Genomic DNA, 18,782 nt, shown 5'->3' on the forward strand with positions numbered 1-18,782 from the left:
TACAGAACAACAGGGAGTGTCCTCGTCGCTTCATGTTGTGCACTTTTGTGCATAAATGCTTGGTTTAAGGCTATAAGATGAAAGCAAGTCTCCAGGAAAATTTGTTCAAAGCCAGTCAGAGTTTTTCCTGGCGCACAGTAACGCTTCGGGGGAATGACTAAGCGAGTAAGCATGATTGGTCCTCATACAGTAAAGGCACCAAAACAGGAGTTGAGGATCTAAACACATTTCTTTTTGAGTAAATAAACCCCAATTAATAAAGCGAGTTAAAAATTCATCACAATGTTGGTGATTGTTTTCCTTTAGGTTCCTGATAACTTGTCTTTGGAGTTTCACAGAATTTCCTTGACGCAGGAAAAATACTTTTGATTTAACGTCCTCTTGAGTGAGAGACGACTGAGCGTCCATGTCTTCGGTTCGCTTTGTGCTACTTTCTCCCGAGCACAGACTGACTGGGACTAGAGCGCTCTCCTCCTTCCTACTGTAATTGGTGCCATCTGTTGGCTGTGTTAACATAGTCTGAAGAATGCGGTGATCCATTATTCACGACCTCCTTCGTTACTGTGGACATGAGCAGCCCATATCACGCTGGTTCAAGCCAAACTTGTCTGGAGGAGTAGATTAATAGTGCCTTTGAGTGCCACTCTGAAGATCTTTACCTGGGGGTCCTGGAGTGAGATGCTTTGTGGGTTATTGCCCGTTTCCCTAGAATCAGCCTGTTTTATTTCTTACCTCCTATTGTTTTTACACGCTTTTATTGTCTTCCTTCACTTTGACCTCTTTTTAAGTTTCTCCTAGTTTCATCCTTAAACACCAAGCCTGCCTGATGGTACCTTTGTACTTCCAGCTGAACAGTCTGTATATTAAAATACAAACCAAACTTTAAAACAACAAACTTGATTTTGTATATGACCTTTTCCAAAGTTGGTTGTGACTGACAGCAGAAAATCTTTCTTTTTCAAGATTTTCTGTAAACCAACCATAAGTAAAAGCTCATTTGAAACAAAATTATTGATGCTTTGTGTACAGTCCTTGCCACTTATTCTTCTTCTGCCCTCTTTCTCATCGATCGTCTTTCAGGTAGCAGACACGTATACCATGCCGACTAGTGATGGCCCCAGCAGGTTCCCGGTCTTTGTGCCTCCACCTCAGGGCAGCCAGAGGTGCCCGGGTTATGTCCCCGGACGAGTGGCTCCAGTCCGCTCGATGCCACATGCCAAAACGCCTCCGCCTCCACCGATAAAACCTCATGGCCCGCCGCTGGGGCGACAAACAAGGGTCACCTTGTCAGAAGAGAACCAGCGTAGGGAGGATGCGCAGAGGCTCCAGCAAAAGCTAAGAAAGAAGACTCTGATCTGCTGTGGAGTGTCGCTGGGGGCTTTCTTCCTCACTCTTATCCTTGTCCTTAGCCTCAGTAGTGGTCCTGAGTTAGATGGTGATTATTTATTATGAATTTCCAGGCTTCTTAACCATTTCTGTATGACTTTTAAACATCTTTGTGTACATCTTTCTGTTCATATTTACAGAGAATTGCCCAGATCACAACCCATCTCTCAGTAACTGGAATCCAGGTCACCAACCCCAGCGGGCTGTCATTGTCAGGAGAGGAGATTTGTTTAGACTGGATGCTTCTGCTACCTTACGCTCACTTACCATCCAATCAGGAGGTAGGCACATCACAAGGTGTCTGACTTTTGTAAAGTAGCTTTTAGAGATGTAACACAGATTGAGTCACAGTAACCCAGTTGTTATTATTAAAGCTCAGTTTATGAACTTTTGGATGGAACATACAGCAAGAATGAACTAAACGTGTTTTCTTTGACTTCTCACAGGTCGGGTAGTTTTTGCAGACAGCCATGACGGCTCCAAAAACATAACATTGAGAACACATCACATCCTCATAGAAGAAGGTGGCGCCCTTCACATCGGTTCGCCGAAATGTCGCTACCGTTCCCATGCTATCATTGCCCTCATGGGCCGTTCCGACAGCGAGGCTGTCTCCGAGGTCCCCGCATTTGGCCGCAAGTTCATTGGCGTGAAAGCCGGTGGAACTCTGGAGGTACACGGGACTGAGAGAGTTTCCTGGTCTCTGTTAACCAGAAGCATCCCGGCGTCTGGGGTGGCCACGGGGGGTTATGCCTTCCAGCGAAACTTCAGCCGAGGCATCCACCTGCGCGTGGTGGACCCGGACACGGCCGCTCTGCTGTTCTCAGAACGCTACGACACGTACGATTCCCGCAACGACAGCCAGCGGCTCGCCCAGCTGCTTCGCTCCCTTCCGGTGGGCCGAATTGTCACTCTCGCCGTGGGAGACTCTGCCGAGAGAAATCTTGGGCCAGAAACCAGGGAGGTCATCAAAGAGAAACTCGGCAGCAGATTTGTTCTGGATCTCCAGTACAGGTAAACGCTGCCGGCAAAGCTGTGAATCATCTGTGTTTGTGGTCACCAGTTAAACTAAACCCAGTCACCTTTGACGCATCAATACTTTCCTCAAGCTTTTTGTCTCACATCCAGCATCCCTGGAAAAATGCCTTTTTTTTTCTTTTTTTTTTTTTACTTGGCTTTCTGTTCATTTAGGATGTTCCTTTGAATCAGTCGTAGTTCCTGTTTCCTTTGTGTCACTGCTTCACCAGAAAAAGGAAACATGTACAGGATAACAGGGTCATGCACAGTGTTTTCCAGGATTTGTACAAAAATGTGGCAACTAAGGAGATTTTTTTTTTTTTTTTTTTGCCCTTCAGAAGAACCAGGTCCAGTCGTGGTCACATGAGGTGATGCCTTATAAAGCTAACAAAAAGACAGGATTAGACTGAGTTCGTGGCTGCCCATAACCTTAATGCCACCACACTGGAGCATGTGGCTCAGGACTTGACTTTTGAAGCGGTTTCCCTCAAATCTAGAGTGGCGCGGCAGGATCAGACTATAGAGCGCATGAAGTGGTTGTTGGAAGTTAGGTTTGTGCGTTAAGACTGTTTCTTCTAATCCTCTTACTGTTGGTTTTTATAGCTTCAGACTACAGTTTATCATGTACTGAAATCACACAAGTCACAAAGTGTTTTTTGCTTTGTTTGTTTATTTTGCTGTGGCTGTGAGAGATGGGTTACAGGATTAAGCATTATAATGAATGCCTTCTCGTGGAGATGGAGGAGGGAGTGGTGTTGCAGATTTTCTCAGCAGTTTATTGTCATTTGCGTCAGTGCTTTACCAGCGTGCATATCTTGTGACCTCCAGCTTATATTTGATTTAATTTCCACAGGTTTATTTCGGTGGGTCCGCCCATCCTTCCTTACAGCGATGCACAAATCTGTTAGCCGCTGCTTCTTGCATGTGACCCCTCTGTCTTTTAACCACAGTGTCTCAGGACAGTACTCAAACACGAGAAACACGCATTCATAGTGGTCTATAGTGAGTTCACCTCTGGCCCCCACACATTAGCAGTTCCAGTTAAACAATGATGTTGTCAAAGGTTGATTACCAAATCAAGGGTATGACGAAAATAATAATAAAAAAAGGATCCTTTTTTTTTTTCCCCTCCCTTTGTTGCGTCTTTAACCATCTGACTCAGCTCTGATTTACTGAGCAAACATGCACACAGGCAGCAGCAGGTCAGTTTGCAGAAAGTCACACGCTGTGGCTCTAATGAAAGACAAGAGTGGATGCCCCAGATGGATCCTGTTTGTGTATCACTGAGATGTGCTGTTCCATGTCACAGTGACTCACATCTACAAAAAGACACCTTTGTAGAAGACTGTGATTATGCCAGCAAGATGAATTATTTTAAACAGATAGAGGGTCTTTGGTGAATTGGAGTACAAACTGCTGTTTATATTAAGATATGTTGGGTTTTTTTCCCCCAGGTAAACACTGGCATTATTAACGCACTTGAATCATCTTTTATCATGTCATCTTCAGATATGACATGAGTGGCAGGATTGGCTGTAGATTCCCTTTACTTCCAGATAAAATGGAGCTGAAGAGGTTAAGTATAGAGTTGACTCTGGGTTTGTTTACCGCGTGCAATGAGCCAAGCAACTGCTCGGTGGAAACAAGATCACTTTGATTGAGTCTGGATGGACAACTGCCGACCCAGATACAGTTCCACGGGTTGCATGAATGGTAAATTGTGTTTGAAAGGCGTATTGGTCAGCCTGATAAAATCTTGAAAGTTTATAAGTAGACTAGAGCAGCTGCCATGAAATGTTTTTGGTATTCATGAGGGGGGAAAAAAGAGAAAAGCAGGAAGCCATTCTTGAGAAGCTAAGGGCATGATATTCGCAATATCCAAGACTGTATGTCTCATACTGTGCTGTCTTATTTTAGATCGCACACCCTCAAAAGCCCAGCCAGTGTTATACGCCATCCACACCCTCGAGCTGCTTTGCTCAAATGATTCCAGCCTCTCCTTATTGAATCATTGTAATCTCATTTAAAATAAGCTTTCTTGGCATCTTGGATAGGGAGGACCTGGAACAAAAGTTAAAACAAATATAGCTTTAACACATCCACCCATCCCTTCCTAAATTTTCCCTTAATTATTTCAATAATCCCCTGACTTGTGTGATATCCGCTGGTTTTCTACTTTTTCGCTTAAATGTATTTTGACATTCTCTGATATTCACTTTCTTGCTTTTGACCCACTCTCCTGCTTCATGCTTATCTCAGACATTTGCTTTTGTCAATGAGCACAGTGTCTGCAATTTGCATTGTCTGTGGAAATAGCTACAGCTACATTTATCACTCAATACACGTGGTTTTATGTCAGTCTGTAAGAATGTGGTTAAAGTACAGGGTCTAAAACACCATCACTGACTAAGCAAATATGCACAGGTAACATTATTAGAAGTAGTTATGTGATAATGAACCAGTAATGGGTGTCGATTATTAGTTGCAGCTAGGCTTTAAGCTCTTTTTTTTTTTTTTTTTTTTAATTTATTTATTTATTTTTTAAATTATGATTTCTTCGAAAATAATGTGAAACTCATGACTTCCTCTTCTTTTCCATTTTCTCTGCGACCTTCCTTTTAACTCCTTCGGTCTTTCCAGGCAGGCGTGGGCTTTGGTTTCTGTGATAGGCGGTGGAAATGCATCATGCTCGGAGGATGTTAGGGAACACGAAAACCATGACACAGGAGGAAGAGCTCTGGCAAGACGGAACTTCACCACTGTTAATGGAGTGGGTTTCTCGGTCACTGCCTATAGCGAGTGGAAGACTGGTAAGAAATAACGAAATCCAAAACGAATCTCAACTATTTATTCCTAATTAATTCTTGCTTTCTCGTGAACTTTTGAGAAGCTTAAGTCTGAATTAGTGCTCAGTGGAAATGAATTTTTTCAGAACACAGTTTTATAGAGATGCGTGCATGGCAATTCAATTTATTATTATTTTCTCTGACCTTTGCTTTCTACCATGACCTTTTTAAATTCTTAAGTAAAGTGCAACGTGCCATACTCTGAAAACCATGCCCAGTGGGAAAATAAGGCAGAAACATCAAAGAAATACCTGCTAAAGAACACATTTACCCTGCTGTGACCAGGCTAATGTTGGCTAACTAGCAATTAGAACATGAGCTCTAGTTAGCTGGGGTATTTGTACTTGTTGCCATAATGAGCTGTGAGGTCACTGCAGTCTGGTCCTTGGTTATTTATTTATTTCAAAATAAGATGGTAATGAATCAATGTGTGACACTCTAAATGGCTTTTATTTTAAAAAGACTTTTTGGGAATGCCACAAACTCACGGCCCGCCCTTAACAGGGAGCCGTCACTTTTTTACTCCCTTCAATAGTTATCTTTATAGATTACATTTTTTTCTTCTAGTGGAAAGCCTTTATGTCAACAATCTTGTGCTAGAAGTCAAATCAATGTTTTCTTTAATTACAGAAGACTACAAAGCGTTAGCCTTCCTCCCTCTGTCGTGCTGTGCTGGACCTTTTGTTTCATTTAAAATCCAATATTCTTCTGTACCCCTCAGGTGTCCCTACTGCAGGCTTCCAGGTGGATGCTGTGGACCAGGTGGTGCTAAACCTGCAGGATGAAGTGCAACAGACATGGCTACCAGGGGATCGCATTGTAGTTGCTAGCACGGACTACTCAATGCACCAGGCTGAAGAGTTTACCCTGCTGCCCTGCCCTCACTGTAACAGCCGACAGGTCAAGATACAAGGTGAGAGAGAGAGAGAGAGAGAGAGAGAGACGGCCATTGGTTTCTTCAGCTGTGTCAGTATTTGCCCTGAAGGGTTATTTCTTGGTGTTTGGGAGCTACTGTCACAAACAGTACAAATAGGAACTGATGTAGAGAAACATTTCATTTTTACAAAACCTGTGTGAAGACTAGTAAAAAATCACTTATGCTCCTTTGTAGTTAATAAATGTGATTAGTAGACGTAGGGCCATTAATCCTTCGGTCCGGCGGGATCTCATTTCCTTTTCAGCTGTTATGGTGACGTAAGATTATTGGAAAATGCTAAGGAGAGACTGTCAGCTTATTTCTTTTAAAAGCAGGGCCATCTTATTATAACCACGGGGCGGTTTATGGATTTGGATGCATCACCCCTTCTTCACCTCCTCCTGTTTTCTATTGTTACGTTAATAAACTACACTGACAGTTTCGCAGTTTGTCCATCTTTTTATCAGACATGTTTCCTGATCTCATTTCTCTGTTGTCAACTCCCTTCCTGGAGAGAAGGGTGTGTTATTATGTGTGTGTGTGTGTGTGTGTGTGTGTGTGTGTGTGGGCTGAATTTAGTGTTTCTGTTACCAGGAAAGGCTGAACGGTTGAAGGCCTGAGCTGCCACATACCATCTGTGGCAGAGAGTATTTTGTGTGTTGATGAATGATGTTTCATACGTGTTTGATTACTTTTGCTTTTACATGTGTGTTGGTTTGGTGGGTACTCTTTGGGGTGTGGTTAGTTAATGTTTGAGCGGGAGCTGCCATACGCGCTAAATGTGGTTTACAGTTGAAAGGGTGCTAGGTGATGCATCATCTAAACACAAGCAAGCCGTTATTGTAGTGTTTTAGTATGACTTGTCCCGCCTCAGAAACCAAATCGTGTTGCTGTGATGTTTAATTAAATGTTTCTGTCGCCATACTTCTAATTTGCTTTCACACAAAGTAACAACTTGCACCCGTTTCATGGTTTCTGTACATATTTTTCTTTAAGAGTTTTAAGAATTTCTCCTTGTTGTAGTATTTTGACCTCTAGTTTTATCTGTCTGTGCTGCTCAGGGAAGCCTCAGTATAACCATACCGGAGAGATCATAGATGGCATCGACATGCGTGCCGAAGTGGGTCTCCTATCCAGAAACATTCTCATTTATGGAGAAATGGAAAACTCCTGCTACGGAGACAACATGTGTCAGTTCTACAACCATGACACCTTTGGAGGCCACATCAAGGTATGCATGTGTACCATGTTTAGATATCTTTAAGAGGACCAAAAATTGGAATGATACTATATTTGTGGGGACCAACAGTGGGGATAAAATGCCTGTTGACATGAGTTTGAAGGCATTTTTGAGACTCAAAATGTGGTTTTAGTGTCAGGGTTACAATTAGGTTTTGATTATGGTTAGGATTAGGCATTCATTTTTGATGGTTAGGGTAAGCAGCTAGAAAAAGCTTTATGTCAATTAGATGTCCCCACAGAGATATGAAAACAAGACTGTGTGTAAATTTATTGCACATTTACTTTGTGCCGATCTTTCTGCATGAGGTGGCATGACTGTTCTTTCCTGTTAAAGGTTGCTATTCAGAGTCTGTTTGACAGTTTCCTCACTGTGAAGATGAACGGTGCATACATTCTACATTTGTGTACTGGCCTATGTGAGAGGTGTTGTTTACCATCACAGTTTCTGTTTGAATCTATATGAAAGACTCTTCTTCAGAAGGCTCAGCACAAACTGCAAACGCAGCAGGCACATGAGGATTAAACATGTAGATTTATCTCTGCTGTCTAGCATGGGTCCCAGTGTAGTCGGTGAGCTCACTGTAATTTTGTATGATTTCATTCAAATTGGTGGCAAATGGACGTAAACATTCCTCAGAGTCTATGTAATTTGCCCCCCATGTGCTAAACAAAAGACTTTGTTTCCATGTTAACAGCTTTCTAACTGTAACCTCAAAGTACACCAGACGGACACATGAAGCTGAAAAGTCAGCGTTTTCTTTGTAATTAGGCCTTCCATGCCGGCAAAAAGCCATCTGTCATGTCTGCCAAATCGAGTTTAGCACAGTTCAGCACCATGCGTTTCATGTTTCAATTTATCTGTCCAGTGAGTTGCCCTTTCTCTTATTTTAAGTCAGGTTGACTCTGTGGAGTGGAATCTACTGTTGAAACAATTAGTTCGTGTGTGTGTGTTTATGTAAGCGAGGGTGAGGGTCAGTGTTTACTGTGCGTACTTGAGTTTCAGTGAGCTGAAAGGGTTGGCCAATACCTTCTTAACAGAAACCAGATCCTGCTGATTTTGCCATACCCACAAAAAAGACCTCCTAGACAGCACTGAACATTTGTTTGTATCGTTTTATTTGTATGCATTCATGTGTGACTATGTGCTGTGCGCATCTCTGTGCGTGCGTAACTTTTAATTTATGCTTCTGTAATTCACGGCTTACTCACCAGCATCAGGGGTTTTGAAACGGCTCGACTCACAGAGCGCGGTGCCAGATGGGCTAAAGTTTATATCCCAGTGCGGTCACTGGCGAACGCAGACAGTTGTAATGGTTTAATTTATTACTTTAGTCAGCCAGCATTTGTTACGCGGACCACAAGTCCGGCGTCATTTGCTTTTGTCGTGGGTGGGAGCTCATTGTACTCTCTCCTCAACACCTACAGATTCTCAGTAACTTCTCATCAGTGCATCTGTCCTACGTGGAGTTAAAGAACATGGGTCAGCAGGCTAGAACAAGCCGCTACCCCCTCCACTTCCACATGTGTGGGGATGTCGACCAGAAGGGAGGCTACGCAGAGGCCACCTTTGTGGACGGACTCTCCATACACCACTCCTTCTCCCGCTGTCTCACCATCCACGCCACCAACGGCCTGCTGGTTAGTAAAGCCTTTTAAAATGTGTTGAATACGTCACTGTATGTGAGAATGTAGAAAACCATACATGAGTCATAGTGTTAATAATGAGCAGCATATTGTGGGAAACTGGTGGTTTGTCACAAAGCTCATCAACTGTATCCTCCAACGCCTGATTACTGTAAAGGCTTGCATCCACTTTTCTTTTTCCCCATCTCCTTTATATTCACTCTCAACCTTTCCTGTTCCATCTCTTTCACACTTATAGAATATCTTAGTCTCTTTAGAAAGATGTAGAAGTTTTTAATATACAGTGGTGTGTTTGGCCTTTTCCTAATTTCCTGTTTTTGTATGTTTGACACAATTAAATGTTCCAGATCATCAAACACATTTAAATATTAGATTACGAAATGAAACACAAATTGTAGTTTCTAAATTAAGATGTTTTATTAAGGGGAAAAAAATTCCAAACCTACATGCCTCCGTGTGAAAAAGCGATTGAACCTAAGCCTAATAACTGGCTGGGCCACCCTTAGAAGCAACAACTGCAATCAAGCGTTTCCAATAACTGGTATTGAGTCTTTTAGAGCACTGTGGGGGGTGTTTGGCCCACTTATCTTTTCAGAATTGTTGTAATTCAGCTACGTTTAAGGTTTTTCGAACATTAACTTGCTTTTTACACTTGTACTACAGCATCTTAGTCTGATTCAGGTCACTCCAAAGTCTCCTTTTTTTTCTTAAGCCATTCAGAGGTGGAGTTGCTGGTGTGTTTTGGATCATTGTCCTGCTGCAGAACCCAAGTGTGCTCCAGCTTGAGGTCACGAACAGATTCTTTGATGAAAACAGATGTTTTGGTAGACAGCAGAATTCATGGTTAGATTTACCACAGCAAGTCTTCCAGGCCCCGAGGCAGCAAAACATTCCCAGACCAGCACACTACCACCACCATATTTTACTGTTAGTATGAGGTGTTATGTGAAATGCTGTTTTAGTTTTATGCCAGATGTAACGGGACTCAGACCTTCAAAAAGTTCAGCTTTTGTCTCGTCAGTCCACAGAATATTTTCCCAAAAGTCTTTGGGATAATCAAATGTTTTTTGGTAAATGTGAGACGAGCCTTCATGTTCTTTTTGGTCAGTTTTTGTCTTGAACTCTCCCATGGCTGCCATCGTTGCCCAGTCTCTTTCTCATTGATGAATCATAAACTCTGACTTTAAGCGAGACATGTAGAAGCTTAATGTTGTTCTGGGTTCTTTCGTGATCTTCTGGATGAGTTGTCGATGCTTCATCACTGTTCACAAAGTTTTTTCCATTTGTGTATAATAGTTCCCATCATGTTTCACTGGAGTCCCAAAGCCTTAGATATTGCATCGTAACCCTTTCCAGACTGACAGATGTCAGTGACTTTGTTTCCTAGGTGTTTCTTTAGATTGTGGCATGTTGTGTTGCTTTTTTTTTTATTATTATTATTTTTTTTGCCTGTCCCATTTGGTTCTTTAGCCATCAGAATTGTTGTCTGAAGACCAACAAGGATACCCAATGGATTTACTTTGCCAAATGGATCATCACAGCCTTGCTGTATTGGTCCATTTGATCAACCTTTGTTGTTATTATTTATTAGGGGTGCAACGATACACAAAATTCACGGTTCGGTTCGATTCTTTGGTGTCACGGTTCGATATTTTTTTCGATACAAAAAAAATGTATATCTCAGGGCTCTCAAAATTTCAAAATCCCTGGTAGCCCTTCGGGCAGGGACTCTTCAGTTTTTGGTAGCCCAAAATAAATGTAAGTAGTCCGAATAAAAAAAGAGAGCAATTTTTTGATTGATGTTTTGTTTCCTGTTTTGTTTCCTTTACAATATTATACATTAAAGTATAATATTGTATAAAAATTACAATCATCAACTCAAATACTTGGTTCTAATTGAACAGAAATTTCTATGAACTTGTAAGAACTGTGTAGAACATGAATCAGTCTGTGTCAGATCCTGAATTTAAAATTTCCACTGAAGTCACGGGTAAGAGACAAGTGGAACCAAGATCTAGGCCATTTGCTTTTTGAAGTTTGCAAAGACTGCTAAATTTTGCCAGTGGTAGTTCACTCTTTGCAACATAGTACGCTGTTATAAACAGATTTTTCAGGTTTATTTTTAGTATGTTATTTGCAATTGGTGTTTGTTCTGGGAAAGATATTGCAGACTGAGCAATAATGCATTTCTTGCATTTCTCATGGCTTCTAATGGGGGCCTTTTTTTAAAATGACTGGTCCCAGTAACAAAGGCGCTTGTCGACTCAGAAATCGAGAGAAAACCAACAACACACCCGGCAGAACATTATGTTATTTACACTGGTGCACATAAGTGGTCCGCAGGTGCGCATTCGCTGTCAAAATAAAAGACGCGCACCAGATAAGAAGTTGCAACGCGCGTTTGCGTCCATATAAAAAGCACTGTTTTTGTCCGCTAGAGTGGGATTTTCACGGCACATTCCGCACCACATCTCTGTGCGTTCATCATTTGTTTGAAGCCAGATCACCTCCTGCAACCACTTTTCCGAGAATACGCGCTTCTTTTGTGGTTCGGACTCCTTCTGACATTTCTTTGGAGGTGGAGGAACACCAAAGTAATTGCTTAAAGGAGCTTCTTCGACATCTTTAAGAGTTTTACACAAATGTCTGTCCTCCTCCAGAAAATCTTATGTATGCAAACACGTGTTGCAACTTCATATCTTGTGCGCGTTTTTTTTTTTTTTTTTCTTTGACAGCGAATGCGCACCTGCGGACCACTTATGTGCAGCCCTGGTTATTTAGCTCGTCATATTGCAGCCACAGAGATTCTTTTGTCCATGAAACCATAAAGCTGCACTTTCTTTTTGCCTTATAGTCTGATTTGTCATAACTTTTCCGTTTTGTGGTAAGCTTTTCTTTGGCTGTCACTTCTTCACCCTGACCTGTCTTATTTGGCTCAGCAGAACTAAAATATATATCCTGCTGCTTTTACACACACACACATAACCGTCAGCGATTCTCTGCGCGATCAACCTCTCATATGTTTAAGCTTGCTGCAGGAAATTTCACTTGTCATGTTTGCATAGTAAGCTAACGATTGATAAGACGATGTCAGAGGAATTGGTGCGCAAATTATCATCACTCAGTGATGTCGCTCTCTATACATAGTTCACACGATTGCAAAGTGAAAGCAAAAAACAAGCGCAAATTCAAACGCGATTTCAATATGTCACATATTGACAGTGGCTCACCGATGCCAATGACATAATTACCCAGCTACATTTCCGAAAGAATGCAAAAGCATTGACATATATTTTTCCTTCCTACAATAGCCCGACGGGCAGGGCAGAGATAGATTTTGGTAGCCCGACTGGAAAAATCGCTAGCCCCGGGACGTCGGGCTAGCGATTTTGCGAGCCCTGTATCTGATTGAGGAATCACTCATCTTTGGAAAAGAGAGTTTATTACAGAGAAATGGCCCTTTCCAAAATAAAAGCTATACTATACGCTTCTTCTGGGCTATATTTTCAGCAGCATATTGTAGCGGGTCAGGGCTGTTCGGGGTTCTGTTTGTACAGTTATGTTTTGTTTATGTTGCCATAGTGACGGGTGACGCCCTCTCGCTGCGACGGTGTGTCCTTCCGGGGTCAGAGGGCGCCTTGTGTGTTGTTGTTGTTGTTGTTGCTGTGCGGTTGCCGCCGTGAGCAGTTAGCTAGCGGCAGTGTTCTTCTGCAGATGTCAATAAACGGCTGTGCTCCCTGGCTAGCTCACGGGAAGCAAGACCAAACGACACCTCCGTCTCCTCGTTGTCTGAGCTCGCCACATTGGTGTCAGAAGTGGGATGATGGTGGCACCCCATGTTCTGACCCGAGTGACTTTTCCCCCGCCGGTCGTGACTGGCCGGTGCGCCAAAAGAAGGCACCTGGACATTTGCAAAGTGAAAGCAAAAAACAAGCGCAAATTCAAACGCGATTTCAATATGTCACATATTGACAGTGGCTCACCGATGCCAATGACATAATTACCCAGCTACATTTCCGAAAGAATGCAAAAGCATTGACATATATTTTTACTTCCTACAATAGCCCGACGGGCAGGGCAGAGATAGATTTTGGTAGTACGACTGGAAAAATCGCTAGCCCCGGGACATCGGGCTAGCGATTTTTCAAGCCCTGTGTTACAGGCATGGCCCTTTAAGGATGAAGCCTGATGGGAAATGTATTCGGGATGTGTGTAGCGGGACTGCCTGGTGTGTGTGTGAAGAGAGAGAGCGCAGAAGGGGAAAAAGTAACGGTTAGCTACAGAAGAGACGAAAAGAAAATAAATAAAAGGAATATAATAACTCCCTCGACAGCCAGAGTTGTGTCGGCGATGCTCGCTGTGAGTAAACTGTTTCAGCCCACTGTACGCGGTGTTCGTGCCTTAGAGAAGAAATAAAGTTAGGTGAAGCAGTTTCCTACGCCTCCTTCGATCTTTTTGCTAGCGGAGATGACCTGTATAGTAAGCTGTTTCCGGCTACGAGTCAGTTACGGAACCTTCAAGTAACTGCCAGAGGTTTCCTTACTACGGTTCGGGGTCGCGGATCTGGCGCGGTAACACCTGTATCTGATTGAGGAATCACTCATCTTTGGAAAAGAGAGTTTATTACAGAGAAATGGCTCTTTCCAAAATAAAAACTATACGCTTCTTCTGGGCTATATTCTCAGCAGCATATTGTAGCGGGTCAGGGCTGTTCGGGGTTCTGTTTGTACAGTTATGTTTTGTTTATGTTGCCATAGTGACGGGTGACGCCCTCTCGCTACGACGGTGTGTCCTTCCGGGGTCAGAGGGCGCCTTGTGTGTTGTTGTTGTTGCTGTGCGGTTGCCGCGCTGAGTAGTTAGCTAGCGGCAGTGTTCTTCTGCAGATGTCAATAAACGGCTGTGCTCCCTGGCTAGCTCACGGGAAGCAAGACCAAACGACACCTCCGTCTCCTCGTTGTCTGAGCTCGCCACATTGGTGTCAGAAGTGGGATGATGGTGGCACCCCATGTTCTGACCCGAGTGACTTTTCCCCCGCTGGTCGTGACCGGCCGGTGCGCCAAAAGAAGGCACCTGGACATTTGCAGGACTTTGTGTGGGGCAATGGGGTCGTCGGGGACGACTGACCCCTTAGGTGGGGGGCTATGTAGCGGGTCAGGACTGTTCGGGGTTTTGTTTGTACAGTTATGTTTTGTTTATGTTGCCATAGTGACGGGTGACGCCCTCTCGCTGCGACGGTGTGTCCTTCCGGGGTCAGAGGGCGCTCTGTGTGTTGTTGTTGTTGCTGTGGTTGCTGCGCTGAGCAGTTAGCTAGCGGCAGTGTTCTTCTGCAGATGTCAATAAACGGCTGTGCTCCCTGGCTAGCTCACGGGAAGCAAGACCAAACGACACCTCAGTCTCCTCCTTGTCTGAGCTCGCCACAATATTAAACATATCAGGTCCCCATAAGGAGAATCATGTGCTAACGGCTGTCTAAATGACTCGGGTAAAGTTTGTAGCATGCATGCTTGTTGTTTTTGTCTGCTTCCACTTGTCTTTGCACTAGGATGATGTCGGCGTAAATGTGCAGTCATATTCGTTGTGTTTCCACTAGTGCTGTCAGCGTTAATCTCGTTGAAATGACGTTAACGCCACAACACGGCAAATCTCCGTTAACGAGCTACCCCTGCGTGGGGCTAGAAGGCCAACACATTAAGAGCTAACTGCGCTAACACACTAGTTCCCACCCATGTAATTGAGCATTGCATGGCACATCCAACATGTGCCGAAAGCCGAAAGCACTGTATCGAACGGTTCAATATCGATACCAGTATCGTTGCACCCCTATTATTTATTTTATTTTATTTTCAGTTGTTACAGATGGGACAGACATGACTGAGGGATAGGAAAGGGAGAAAGAAAGATGAAGGAAAAGAAAAACAGAAGGGAAGAGGGACAGTGAGAAAGGGCACTTAAAAAGAGAAAGAAGAGAAAAAAAATCTCCTGGATCACCTGTTGAGAGAGAAAACAAGCAAAACACAACACCATCACATTAATCTAGCTAAGTGTAAACAGCAGTAAATACTAAATATTGAATGTTGTTGTGTAGCAAGCAGGACCGACAGCGCACAATGTGCTTTGACGTAGCAGCCAATAAAGGTGTAGTTTATGTCTATGAACAGTGAACACCCGTGTGCACACCTGTGTGGATCAGCGCGCTTGTATTCAAAAGGTTTCTCCATGTAATGGCCTGCTAGAGCAGCGGTGCCCAACCTTTTTTGTGCCACGGACCGGTTTATGCCCGACAATATTTTCACGGACCGGCTTTTAAGGTGTCGCGGATAAATACAACAAAATAAAACTAGTACCTGTACCGAAAAAAGGAAGATTTATTCATAACACACGTGAACAGTCCCAGGAAAACAGAGTTAACGATAAAAACAATAACAAAATAACACTGAAAACCATACATTTCACACCCGAGCCTCAACTCTCGCGGCCCGGTAGCAAACGACTCGCGGACCGGTACCGGTCCGAGGCCCGGGGGTTGGGGACTGCTGTGCTAGAGGATGTAGAGAGCCATAGCCCTGTCCACCAGGGCGTGAAGCAGGCATGGAGGAGATCCAGGCTCCAGACATCCAGAGTGCGAGAGCCCAAGGAGGACCACCGGAGGGGCATCCGTGCCCCCCTCCTGGGAAGAGCTGAAGAGAGCCCCAGATGAGGAGTCACCCAGTAGCCACGGAGCAGAAGCCAGAGGGGGCTGCAGTGGCGTGCCCGCCGGCTCAGCCGGCAGCCAGCTGAGCCAGAGTGAACCGAGCCACAGGCCCAGAGGCCGGAGGCCCGAGGGCCCCCTTTGCCCCGGAAGAGGCCTGACCGGGCAACAGGCACCAGGCCCCCCCAAGTAGTCATCGGGGGTGAGCTGGTACATACCTGAGCGCCCAGCCCCGGACACCAAGAACCACCAACACACCGACCCCTGAGGGCATCAGTTACCGGCAGGGAGTGTGGTGAGGGGAGATAGGCCTGGGAGTTCCCAGAGGTGTGTTGCTTTTCAAGATCTTTTAACTGGTTTCATTTTGTCAGACAGGTTCTAACAGGTCTGCCGGTAATCATGCTTGAGCGTGTTTAGTTAAACTGAACTTAGTCACAGTTAATTCATGATTATAAAGAGGGCAATTACTTTGTCACACAGAACCAGGTAGGTTTGGATAACTTGTCTCCTTTAATAAATGAAATCAACATTTAGAAACTGCATTTTATTTTTACTTAGGTTATCTTTGTCTAATATTAAAAATTGTGATCAAAAGTGTGATAAATATGAAAAACAGTAGGAGATCAGGAAGGGGTCAAACACTTCTCACACCACTGTACTTGTTGGATAAAGGTAGTTATACACAGAGGTACTAACTTAGCTCAGCTAAATCACACTGTCTGTATGTGGTCAGTGACTGAAGGGTTCAGGTTTGTTTTTAATTTTGTTTTGAGTCCGCATCGTTGAAGCTCTGAGCCTAACTGTACAGAGGAAATTGAGTTCATTTATGGTGCATGTCATTGTTTGACTTGGCACCAGAAGGTAAACAAGAAAAACTGAAGTGACCCTGTAAGTATTCTCCTGTTGACCATCTTCTACAGTTTTTCTCTACATACCAAAGCTTCAGCAGTAAGAGGAAAATCGTTCAGAAATTTTAACTATTTAAGGAGACAGGCACTTCTCGCGTTTTGGCCATATTGTATTTCTCCTTTGGGGTGTTAAATTTCATTCTGTTTTATTATACAGGAAAAGGAACATATAATGGGCTGCATGGAACTGGCCTGGATCAGTTAAAACTGGTTTACAGCAGTTCTTTTCTGCAGGACATAAGTTTGAATCACATTGCAAAACATAACAAAATAAAAACGACCAACAAAAAAAACTTCTGCAAAGACAGAGACGATGGACACAAAAAGATTTTATATGCCTGTTTGAAATGTGTGAAGGAGCTTGTTGCTCTAATGCAAAACAGGTATCTTTGATTATATCTTAACATAGCTATTGCTGTTATTGTCAAAGTAGTCTAAAAGTCTCTTGTCCAAGCTCTTTTGTTTTGTTTTTTTTTTTCTCTTAATTTTTGTTTTGTGTTCCATTTCTGGGAAGGTCAAGGACACTATAGGCTACGACACCTTGGGCCACTGTTTTTTCCTTGAGGATGGGATTGAGCAGCGCAACACTTTCTACCACAACCTTGGCCTCCTGACCCGACCTGGGACTCTTTTACCCACCGATCGCAATGAGACCCTCTGCCTCAGCATCAAGGACAAAGTCTACAAGGGCTACACTCCCTCGCCCAGTACAGAGTGCAAGTAAGAGAACAGGACGATGATGTACATTTGTGGTTACAGATATAAGGAATCACATCGGCATCAGCATAACGTTTCCACTCTGTCATCAAAAACATGTCTGATTAGTCACAATACTTAGATATCATAGATTTGTACTGGGATAAAACCACTTTTCGTATCTTTTATACGTGTTTGTATGTTAACTATGATGTTTTTTTGTTTTTTTTTTAAAATGTCCTTTCATTGGATTGAAACATCTTTGTTTTTATTTATACCAACAGAGTATAAAGGGTATAGGTATATATAAAGGGTTATTTGATTTCCATTTTTAAAAATGCAATGCCTGCATTTTAGATTAAAAGTGGAACAAATCATACCCATTAGCCGTGAGAAAGCATGTGTGGTGGTGCAGACGTATTTTGAGAAGGGACAGATGGTCTGTGTGAGAGATATTGGCAAGGTGGTTTTATCCAGGCAATAACAACATCCCCTCTCCATGGGATGTTTTCATGTCATAGCAAGACCAAGAAAAGTGCCTTTGTGAGGAAACAGAAAGGTCTGTTTCCAAGAGCGTGATAGCGTGTGTGTGTCTGTGTCTGTTGGCTGAGCTTTCCCCGTGAAGCGTTTATGTTGGAGAGGCGGATTATTGAGGGAATTTGGGAAATCTCACAGGTTTCTTTGATGTCTGTCTTCTTCTTCTTAATCATATTTTATGATCTGACGAGATACTCCTTTTTTTTTTTAATATCTCTGTCTACTCATGTGTATGTAATCTTGTGGTTGTTTTTCAGGGCAGTCTCAACATTCTGGATCGCCAACCCCAACAACAACCTCATCAGTAATGCAGCAGCTGGTTCTCAGGTAATAATATCAGAGATATGAAAGAAAAATAACTTTTTCCACGTAGTGCAAGGAAACCTGTGACCAAGAGTAGAACGGCTACTCCTTATTGATAGATTAACTATTATTAAAAAAGCAAAAAAAATAAAGCTATACTGGCTTTGGTGTTCCTGAACTTTACATATTATTAAAGACCTTCATGCTCATAAAAAGTTATCCATCAATAAAAAGGGGATTTAACAGTCCTTAGTGTTTGATAGATGGAGCAATAAATCGGTAAGACCTTTAAATATAAAAGCTAAAAAAAAAGAAAGAAAAGAAATCACTCAACTTTATTTTGGTACAAACTGCTCGGAGGTCCACAGGGGCTATGCTGTGTACTACTTAACAGTGGGGGTATTTCTTTGTTTTGGACTGCAAACTTAAAGAAGCCAGTAAGTTTCTGTGAACTTTAATCTTTCTGCAGGACGTCATCAACATGAGAATAGTGTGACACTCACCCAGATGCACTTGTTGTTATTGTTATTGTTTTTTATGTTCCACCAGCTGATTGTATATCAGTGCTGATAATGAAATTCCTACTCCTCTAGTTTGTC

The 18,782-nt window shown here is 43.0% G+C and overlaps 1 protein-coding gene across 1 annotated transcript in view; it reads left to right on the plus strand.

The window, feature by feature from the left end:
• Positions 1-18,782, plus strand: part of cemip2 (cell migration inducing hyaluronidase 2) — a 31,468-nt gene that overhangs the window by 1,627 nt on the left and 11,059 nt on the right. The window contains exons 2-10 of the mRNA XM_086313941.1: positions 1,081-1,435; positions 1,527-1,667; positions 1,833-2,400; positions 5,044-5,213; positions 5,971-6,162; positions 7,227-7,396; positions 8,833-9,045; positions 17,162-17,367; positions 18,138-18,207. Of these exons, the coding sequence (XP_086170067.1) occupies positions 1,099-1,435; positions 1,527-1,667; positions 1,833-2,400; positions 5,044-5,213; positions 5,971-6,162; positions 7,227-7,396; positions 8,833-9,045; positions 17,162-17,367; positions 18,138-18,207 (2,067 nt within the window). The 5' untranslated portion in view covers positions 1,081-1,098. The remainder of the gene's footprint in view (positions 1-1,080; positions 1,436-1,526; positions 1,668-1,832; positions 2,401-5,043; positions 5,214-5,970; positions 6,163-7,226; positions 7,397-8,832; positions 9,046-17,161; positions 17,368-18,137; positions 18,208-18,782) is intronic.

This window comes from Aulonocara sp. 'chitande type north' Nkhata Bay, linkage group LG12 (genome assembly GCF_057382095.1).
Source record: "Aulonocara sp. 'chitande type north' Nkhata Bay isolate Kocher_YH1m ecotype deep benthic linkage group LG12, A_spYH_male_GT1.1, whole genome shotgun sequence".
NCBI classification, from domain to species: domain Eukaryota; kingdom Metazoa; phylum Chordata; class Actinopteri; order Cichliformes; family Cichlidae; genus Aulonocara; species Aulonocara sp. 'chitande type north' Nkhata Bay.